Source organism: Rhincodon typus, chromosome 10 (genome assembly GCF_021869965.1).
Source record: "Rhincodon typus isolate 14 chromosome 10, sRhiTyp1.1, whole genome shotgun sequence".
NCBI classification, from domain to species: domain Eukaryota; kingdom Metazoa; phylum Chordata; class Chondrichthyes; order Orectolobiformes; family Rhincodontidae; genus Rhincodon; species Rhincodon typus.
This window is the reverse complement of record NC_063341.1, coordinates 69,670,181-69,680,946: the sequence shown is the minus strand read 5'-3', so window position 1 is coordinate 69,680,946 and position 10,766 is coordinate 69,670,181. Positions and strand designations below refer to the sequence as shown.

The 10,766-nt window shown below is 38.3% G+C and overlaps 1 protein-coding gene across 1 annotated transcript in view; it reads right to left on the bottom strand.

The window, feature by feature from the left end:
- Positions 1-358: 358 nt before the first annotated feature.
- The window catches only part of selenof (selenoprotein F), a 45,402-nt gene continuing 34,994 nt past the window's right edge, over positions 359-10,766 (bottom strand). The window contains exons 4-5 of the mRNA XM_020522744.2: positions 8,001-8,050; positions 359-1,030 (exon numbers count right to left, since the gene is read on the bottom strand). Of these exons, the coding sequence (XP_020378333.1) occupies positions 899-1,030; positions 8,001-8,050 (182 nt within the window). The 3' untranslated portion in view covers positions 359-898. The remainder of the gene's footprint in view (positions 1,031-8,000; positions 8,051-10,766) is intronic.

Here is a 10,766-nt window from a genome sequence, read left to right as displayed (position 1 = left end):
TCGGGAATGACTCATTGTCAGTTAATTCCAGATTTTGTATATTTAAAAAAAAAAAAAAACCACAATTCCAATTCCACCATGGTAGGATTTGTCATTAGCTGAATTTCTGGATTAATATAGTCTAGTGATAATACCTCTAAGCCATTGCCTCCTCTCAGTTTTTTCAAATAATACTGCAAGCGACATGAATTTTGGTCTATAAATGGACTATATGTAGGAATCTTGCGCTGAATATACAACAGTAGTTCTGTAGGTATTTCCTCAGTTAGATCTACATGGCATTGTGTGCAGGAAAAAAAAACTGGCATTGCCAGTGCAACACGGATAGTCAACTTCCATTAATAAATTAAAACAAAGCTTCAGAAATAACTTTTATTATTCCAAAATGTAACAAGGTCATCGTTCCAACCCACTTGTATTACAGCAGAGCAGAAACATCAGTAAATGCACAAGACATCAGGCTATACATATCCTTAAAAAGATTTCCTGTGTAGCCTTCACAAAAGAACAAATACTTAATGCATCATATCCACTGCAGTAATCAGTAGGCACTGTCTAAGTACAGCCAACAAAAGCCATCTACATTTAATAGAAAATTTTAGAATGGGCTCAAAGAAGTGAAATTATGCAGAACATCTAAATCTGTTTCAAAGAAAAATAATATTTTCAATCATAAAAATTGTGATAGTGTGACTGAATGGATCATCCAATTCCAAATAATTCTTTTGATAGTAAACATATTTCAAATAACAGCTCAATTAATTTCAAAACATAACATGATCTATATTGATCAATTTGTCATCACTTTCACTGGCATTACAAGGGAGGTTCAGATATTAGCATAGTCCTGTATATAAATGATAACTTAGCAAACTGCAAGAAAATTGTACTATGCAATTTATAAGCGTTCCAACTTTTCACCAAGAAATTCTTCCACACTATCTGTGTTCCATTTGAGAATGCTCAGTTCTTCTGCAATGTTCCCTTTGTCGTCCAAAAGCTTTAGCACAGGGTCAGAGCCACGTACATACTAGAAAAAGGCAAACAACAGAATATAACTTAGGTATTTTAAAATCACAGTTATAAACATGCCGCAAACAAAATGCCCCTTATTTATTATTCAAAATTACTTAAAGTTGAATAAAAGGAGTCTGTACAAATGCATGCTTCTATTGATTTTTCTACTGGTAGTTTTGGAGGGAACATTGATAAATGGTTTACAAACTACTTCCAGACTTTCTAATTGAAAGGAACAAATGTAAGCATTTAACAAAAATGGTATTGGTTTCAAAGTGTACTGGATTGCTGAAATGGAAGTGAACATTTTGAATGAAGCAATTTTACATCTGCACTGCCATTCAACATCAATTTCTCCAAGCTCTGGCCAAGTGCTTTTTACTGCAATAATTAGCATTACCTGGCTGCATCAGTTCCTTTTCAATTCACTCCCAAGGCAATTTATGCACATTCCATTTCTCCCTTCCTTCCCTGACAAACTGGTAGCAGGTACTACTATAATTAGAATTCATTCAATAGAAGTAATGACTAATATTAGACCCTGGGTCTAGTTGCTAGGATTTTAACTTCCCACCATCTAAACTCACTGAACTGATTCATCAAGTTCACATGATCTGAACTTTGTGAACAAAGGAGGCCTTGTATCACTTGGAATTTGCTCAATAGATAGGATTTATTTTTAAAATTTCATAGATTAGCAATCTCCTAAACTGCGCAGAACCTCTGCTCTCCTGTAGGCCAATGGAGGGGGCAGTGGTGGGGGTGGGGGGTGCGGGCGGGGGGAATGCCCAGTTGATGTTAGCACCAGACAAGCAAAATATCATAAACAAAGATAGAAGTTGCTGGAAAAGCTCAGCAGGTCTGGCAGCATCTGTGAAGAGAAATCAGAGTTAACATTTCAGGTCTGATGACCCTTCCTCAGAAGCAAAATATCAAATTGGATTAGAACACAGTTAGGTGCTTGATTTGACCGAGACAGATTTGATGGCCGAAAGGCCTTTTTCTGTGCTATTGACCTCTACGACTAAGTCAGATTCCTAACAGGAACCTGCCTGGATAGATCGCTTATAAAAAACTTTTTTACTGAAGTGATCTTTTACTACAACATAAGCATACAATCCTGCAGTTTGTTTTCAAACAATAAAGCGAAGTTTATTAACAAAAGTGGGGCAGCACAGTGGCTCAGTGGTTAGCGCCAGGGACCTGGGTTCAATTCCACCCTCGGGTGACTGTCTCTGTGGTGTTTGCTCATTCTCCCAGTGTCTGTGCAGGTTTGCACCGGTTTTCTCCCACAGTCCAAAGATGTGCAGGTTAGGTGGATTGGCCATGCTAAATTGCCCACAGTGTTCAGGGATGTGTAGCTTAGGTGGGTTACAAGGGGATGGGTCTGGGTCTGGGTCTGGGCAGGATGCTCCAAGGGTCGATGTGGACTTGTTAGGCCAAAGGGCCTGTTTCCACACTGGAGGGATTCTATGATTCTATGATAAATGAAGATAAAAAAGGAAAAAGAATTAGAACAGATTCAAAGTTTTTTTTTTAAAAGCATTGCGATAACTCCTGTAGAATACAGTTTACACACATTGTTGCAATTCCAAGAACATCCAATTATGCACTGTTAGCAAGATCTGGCCAAGCTTATTTCCCACAGACAGTGAGCGAGTGAGTTTAGTTTTAATACTTTGATGGACTTAAAGTGATTAAAATTCATCTGCTGGAAAAATGGACAACATTGAATCATTATACCGAGTATACCACTATCCCTGCTGCAGCTTCAATTCTCTTTTCTTTTAAGTGTCCCAAATCTCCAATCCAGGATTAATAACAACTTCTTATTCCAAGATAACTTTATTCTTTTAATCTCTTTCTTCAGGAATGCTGATCAACATATCTCATTATCTAGATTTCGCATAACTTCCCAACTTAACATGTACTTCCAGATTCATTCAGTCTATGCTGGAATTGTTCGAAAGGGAAAATTCTTTCCGAATCCCTGGATATCTTCATCACTTGGAATTGGGATGGGGATGGGGAGAGTGGTGGTGGTATTCAGGAAATCAACTGTCAACTTCAAATACAGACAGACATATTCATCCATCTCACAACTTCAAGAATCCAAGCTCACACCAAAACACAGACAGACAATAAATCTCTCTACTTCACCACAAGAGAAATGAATTGCTTTCCTCCCAAATATTAAAAAAAGTTTCTAAACTATATGATCCAATAGGCAATAATAGAGCTCCAGACTCTCAGAGATATTCCTCAGAGGAGCAAAAAAGTGAGGTGGTGGACATTTTTTTGATCAGAATTCCCTGGTTTCGCAAGTATAAACATGTGAGGCAGTTATAACAAGCTGTTGTTAACTGGTTCTTGAAGTTTCTCTATTCAAGCTAAATGGTGTACCTTTATATTTTCATTAGTGTTATTTGTGGCAAAGTGGCAATACCACTTGTGTCAGAATCATAGGTTCAACACCTAGTAGAGAATGGACAAGATAATCCAGAGTGGCATTTAGTGCTATACTAAGAGGAGCACCAATTTTAGGCCAAGAAAGTAACCCAAAGCCCATTTCCCTCTCAAATTGGTACAAAAAGATCCCACTGAACTATCTGAAGAGAAAGCTGTCCCGATTGTCCAAGGCAATATTTATCTGTCAGCTAACAGGATCACAGATTGTCTGGTTACTTTTCACTGTGCATATATTGGGGCTGGTGTTCCCTTAGGTAGCAGTTGTGCGAAATATGTTTTTAAAAGTAAAAAGCTCTGGAACATCACAAGTTGCAAAAGATGCTTTGCAATCACAAGTCTGGGCTTTCACCAATGAAACAGCAACCAAGACTGTTGAAATATGCAAGATATCAGATTTCATGTATAAACTTGAGCCCCAGAGGCATAAATCTAAATATGGAATGTTACTTCAGATGAGATTTTTGAGATCTTTCACTAATTTTGGAACAAGGACAAGTATAAACGAAGCTTTGTAATCTGATTCAAAGCAGCTGTGCCATTTGGACTGACTTCAACAACTCAGATCTTACTACATGTTCTATAAATGACCGAATTAAACTTAGTTGGTTATAGAATACTCTTATGTGAGCAATGAATAGTATACTTAGTTGACATAGGAACACAGACAGGCCAGTGTATATTCTGAGACAATGAATTAGTTTATCATTTAGTTTGGGTATGCCAGTTCTGATTATTTGGTGCATAAAACTTCAATGCATGCAGCTCACAGAACTGTCATTTCTGGCAGCTGACTCAACTGAGAAGATTTATGAAGACTTTGTGAAGAAATCTCATTGAGATCATGAATTCAATGAAGCAAACCTAATGCAAAAACTCTTAATATTGTTAACCACTAAAAAAAAAGGCCATGTGACAAAAGCTTTCCATATTCCTCAAGAGGGATCTAGAAGTTAGTGTTCCTTTTTGGATTGCCTCTTAAGTAGGGAATTTGGAACAGGTAGAGAAAACTTTTGTTGAGAAAAGTGGCAAAGAGAATCTCCATTACCAGAGATTACAAAACCTGTGCTTAAAACTATAAATAGAACCCGTCACCACAATCTGGGATATATTGCAATGGTAGCAATCCAGAAAGCAATGCAAGGGAAGATTAGAATGGTTACACAAATACTTTTACAAAAAGATAACTAGGGAAGAATTAAAGATTGATAAAATTGACTCAGTAGTCCGCTCTACATTAAACTGAAATATAACAATGGACAGCAATATGCAGTCTTAATTTAGTTGGCTTGAGAAGTCATTTACTGCTCCAAGAAAAGTAGATGAGAGGTGTTCTTCATTTTCATAAATGATATCAAGCTGATCATTGTCTCAAGTTTAGATATTCTCAAATTTATTTTAAGTATTGTTTCTGTATTCTCATCAACATGCAAAAAAAGGTACATAGAGAAGAAGTCTGATTACTTCTATAGTGTGTTAGTATCAGGTCAGACTTAGTCACAGAGCAAACATTTGCTCTACTTCAGACCCAGTCGAAAGGACCCCAGCATCACACTTTCCATGACAGCTATCTGATGGATTTAGAGAGAAACAACTAGTTAGGCAGAGTCACGTCATATTCCCCATGTCAGCTTCAAACTGGACAATGACCACGCAAATAGCCACACACAAGTTTAAATAATCTGGCTGGATTCAAAGCCAGGTCAGAGAAGCAAAAGGCCAGTAGCTCTCAAACTACACCAAACACCTTCTGCAGTTACACAAGACATTTGCCTTAAATGTGGCAAAATCTCAGAATTAGGACAGTCTCAGAATAAAGGGGTGCCCATTAAAGACTGAGATGTGGAGGATCTTCCTCTGTCAAGGGTTAAGTGTCTTTGGAACTCCTTGCCGTAGAGAGTCCGGTGTGTATATTTAAGGCTGATATAGATAGATTCTTGCTCAGTAGGGCAATCAAAGATTATGGGGAAAGGGCAGGAAAGTGGATGTTGGGATGGTTGGATCAGCTTTGATCGTATAGAATGGCAAAGCAGGTTCAAGGGACTGAATGGCTCAGCTAGTTCCTATTTTTTGTGTTTTAAAAGAATCCATACTGGATTCTTGTCACAAACTGCTTAATCCTCAGGTAACAGGCAGTGAGAAAAGATTTGATCATCATGAGGCTGAATCCTCTGCCAGGGTAGAAGAGTTATCACTGTCTCTTTACCTTAAAGCCATTTCACACATTACTCAGGAAAACTAAGTTACATGGTTGGCAATTTCAGAATCAGTGAAGCTTTCCTCTTATACAGCCATTTCAGGTCTATGCTGGCTTTAGATGGTAACCATTTCATCCAATCCCACCCCCTGCTTTTTTCCAATATACTTTACCAGATTTCAAGTCCTTATCTTTCATCATCTTTGATTGATTCAGCTTTCATAGCTGGTTGCAATTGTACAATGCATATTTTAAATAGTTTTGCACAATAGTTTCCCAAATTATGAACATTTTTATTAAAGTTAAATTTTAAAATCTTCATGCAAGTGAATAGTTAAAACACTTGAAATCATCCATATGTTGATTATGTTAAAGGCATATAGATATCATCATAGAGAACCATAGAGTCCCTACAGTGTGCAAACAGTCCATTCAGCCCAACAAGTCCACACCATCCCTCCAAACAGCATCCCAACCAGATCCATTCCCCTACCCCTGCATTTCCCATGTCTAACCCACCTAACCCAAACATCCCTGGACACTATGGGCAATTTAGCATGGTCAACCCACCTACCCGACTCACCTTTGGACTGTGGGAGGAAACCGGAGCAACCGGAGGAAACCCACGCAGACACGGGGAGAATGTGCAAATTCCATGCAGTCACCCGAGGACTAAATCGAATCTGGGTCCCTGGCACCATCGGAGGCCGCAGTGCTAACCACCGAGTCACCGTGCTGCCGGTCATCTAGTAAATTTATATTGACACTTATCTATGACTCCATTATCCTTTCTTGCAAGGAGCGCTTAATCTACATTTGTAGAAATTTCATCTTTTTTTAGAGAAAGGAAGGAATAACTAGAATTCCAGGTGCACTTGTCACAGCTTTTTTTTGCCTGCGGGCCTGCTTTTGAAACAGAATTATAGAACTCCTACAATGTGGAAACAGGCCATTTGGCCCAACAAGTCCACACCGACCCTCCGAAGAGCACCCCACCCAGACCCATGCCCCTACCTTCTCCCTGTAACCCTGCATTTCCCATGGCTAACCCACCTAACCTACATATCCCTGAATACCATGGGCAATTTAGCATGGCCAATTTAGCATGGCCAATGCACCTAACCTGCACATCTTTGAAGGGCTGTACACATTCCCTTTAATTTCTGTTCCTAGTGTGGACTTTATGCTTTTGATTCCACTGCAGATACAGTGAATAAGACAGTCAGAGACGTATAAACTACACATCAGCCTTGTGTATTTCACTTGATGTTTTGTATTCATTTGTGGGTTGTGGGCATTGCTGGCAATGCCAATACTTGTTTTGCATTCTGAACTGAGTTCAAGGCAGTGGTAGCAAGCTGCTTTGTTAGAACAGCTGCAGCTCTGCCCACACTGCTTTTAGAGAGTACCAGTGCAGTGAGTGAGTGATGATATATAGTTGCAAGTCAGAATATTGATTGCCCTAGTTTAAGCCAGTGTCTCATGGCCTTATTATCAGAATTTAATTGGGTCATAGTTTACAGTTATTTACCCTCAAGATTCTGCAGAGAAATGGGAATTGTGGAATATAAAGCTGTCGTTTGTACATACTCCTATCTGACCTCTGGTGATAAAATTAAATATTCCAAGGCACAGGTGCTTATTCATGACGTTTTCTAAAATCTTATATTTGCAACAATCATGAAGTGAATTAGCAAAAAAAAAAAAAAAAAAATTCATTGTAAGAAATCAAGAAATATGGACAGTAATACTGAGTTGCAGAATATCTGAAATGACACTCAATCCTCCTTTGTTGACCACATTTACCTAGGCCAGGTCCCATTTATCAACATGGTACTGGCATGAGGTTAATACCAGTCATGAGAAAATAAACAGGTGACACACGATGTCCCAAAATCTTGAAATAAAGATGAAGGCATTTCATCTTACTTTAAGTCTGTTTCTTGCCAGTCCCTCATCAATGGACAACTATCAATTTGATTATTCTGTTCTGACACCCTATGACAATTATAGTAAGCCCTGAAATACAAACAGAAAATGCTAGAGAAACTTAGCAGAAATCTTGGCAAAATCTGTGGAGAGAATAAAAATGTCAGAGCCAATATTTCGAGTCTCATTGAACTGAGCCCGCCTTGAAGAGGAGTTATATCAGACTTGAAACTTTAACTCTGTTGTTTTTTTTCAGGGAAGCTGACAGACCTGCCGAGTTTCTCCACCTTTTTACACTTTATTTTGGATTTCCAGCATCCACTCTATTTTGGTAAGCCTTTAAAACATACACTGTCATATCTACACAATTTTCAGTTTTAGAAATTGTTACCTTGATCTGAAGGCCTTTGAACATCTTGGGCTTATCACTTCTGACAAAAGCTGGAGAGGAATTTAAAAAAATTTGTTGATAGAATTTTGTATGCATAAAGGCTTTCAAAAAAAGTTAGTTCATTACAAGATATAAAAAGTTAAATCACATACTGCAAGTTAATAATTTATTGCTTCCAATGTCAGCTGCAAAATATAAACAGTAACTGCACAATACAATTCAATCCATATTAAGTATTATGGCCCATTTCCTTCCTTTACAGCATGGTACAGAGTTGCAATATAATTCAACTGTGGCAACCTGATTAATATGTGAACGGTTGAGGTTGCTTGCAGAATACAAAATACCAGACTTCACACGGGTACTCACAAATCACATGCAAATTTAGAAACATTTACCATTTTAACTGGTATTCACATTCAAGAGCATAATGCTCCTGGCATTGCAGTGACAAACAGTGCTGAGCCACAATACAAAAGGTAAGTTTTAAAGGAAGTAACATTCCAAGTGGAGTTGAGGTCATGCTAATATTCACTGAAAATTGAACTTAACAGCACACATTGGTCCATCGATACTATTTAAACTCAATCGAAGCCCAATTGTTGGGTTGACCCTGACAATTTGGAAGGGTGACTCAAGTACAAGACATTTCAGGGAGAAGTTCATGACTTGAAGATAGGGTTGTGAAAAGGCCGGAAGTGAATTGCCCATTACAAAGAATTAAATTATAATTTTCCCTGAAAGGATCAAACGGCCTTCCTTACTCAGCTCTTGTGATAATCACTTTATCTTGCAATACATTTAACTCGCAGGAAGAATACAAATCAAGGGCTCCAGGTGAAAAATAAATGTTAATAAATTCAAGCCAGCACAACTTCATGAAAACCAAAGGGAGTTGCTGACAGATTAATCGTGCATTTTGGTTGAAGACTTGAGATGCTTCATAACCATTGGTTTCCCAGTAAAAGGAAGAGGAACACCACTACTAATCTTGATAAACAGGTGGACTCATTTTCTACAGAAGTCATCCTGCATATAAAAATTGGAAATTTCAGCTAGACACCGGCATCAGTACCTAGTGCTGCAATATAATTAGGAAACTTGTGGAGGGAAAAAGATGCCAGGCAATCTTTCAACCTCAGATTTCAATTTATTAATTAAACTAGCACCTAGTGCTCATTGTGGGTGAGAATTCCAAAACATATGAAACTGTAAACCATTGCAGCAAATGTTGCAATTTAAATTATTAATAGAATGAGCTGGTCTTTATCCAAATACTAATATTTTCACTCTAAATCAATGTTATCTTGGATACTGTTACCGCATCAACACTTGGATTTACATTTTGCTTAAACAAATAAAAATCTGACAGCGCACTAAGTGGAGATGGGGTTGCATCAATACTCTCTGGCAGTTTAAGAGTGCATATTAATCCAACAATAAACTTTAAATTCAATTAAAGTCAAAGGATTGGATCTATTCAAAGTCTAACTGTTTACCTTTACAGTTTCGAAGCAAAGCCAATGTAGCTTCTCATGGGAGATATTCATTTGCTCCTTGACTACCCTGCACAAGTTAAACTGCCTTCAGAAAAATTAATTGTTTTAACTAGTTTCAAATGGGCTTAAAAATAAGCCTGCACCAAACAAACATGGAGGTGAACACAGGCAAAGCGTGCAGCAAATTGAAGGGGTGGATTTTTAAAAATCAATTAGATTACATTTTATGCCACTTTCACTATATTTACATGACATGAAATGACTGAAAATAACTGTAAAGACACACCATAGACATAGAAGAACCATTTGCCTGTGAAGCCTGCTTTGAGACAGATTCAGTAATGATCAAAACAAAATCTCAAAAGAAAGGAAATTCAGAAATGTGAGGCAGACATTAAAGTTAATATGCACCATGTCCTCCAATTACAACACTATCATTATTGCACGTGTAAAGGAGTTTTATCAAAATATTCCAAGCATGGTGCACAGATTATTCTAATGAAAATGATGAATTCACCTGACTTCTGTTTGACAGGAAGAGAAATGAACATGAAACTATTATTTGCTGCCTTGGTTGGATAAAGAAAATTACAAAGATCTTGGTCATGAAACTCAAATCACAATATCAGTAAAGAGTTGAATTAGGGGATCATTGATAATTAAGATACATCAGCCCCATAGGGCAAGTGCTTCCACTAAAGAGTTGTTTATAGTTGAGGGAGCAAAACCACATCCTGCTTGGTGCCCATGTTACCATCTTGATGCTCCTTCAGTAATGGGGCAACGAGAGAGACCAATAGAAGGTCTAAATGGACTGGCAAAAGTGTTCAATTACAGCAATCTTGGGGAGATTTACAAGATTGGATGTAGAGTATCCAACTTCTGCACAAGCTTTTTGGTCTAGTCTGATTGGGTGGGTGGGGGAGGAGTCTCATAGGACCTCCAGGATAAGGATTAATTGGCTCAGACACCAGATAGACAGAAGAAATTTTGCTGCCCACAATCTGTCAATTCTGAAACAGTTTCACAATATATGGCAAAGTATATGCTTCCCTGTTTTGAATGGCGTGAAACAAGGATGTACACTAGGGATAGTAGGAACTGCAGATGCTGGCGAATCCGAGACAACAAGGTGCAGGGCTGGATGAACACAGCAGGCCAAGCAGCATCATAGGAGCAGAGAGGCTGACGTTTCGGGCCTAGACCCTTCATCAGAAAAGGGGGGAGGGGAAGGGGGTTTTGAAATAAATAGGGAGAGAGTGGGAGG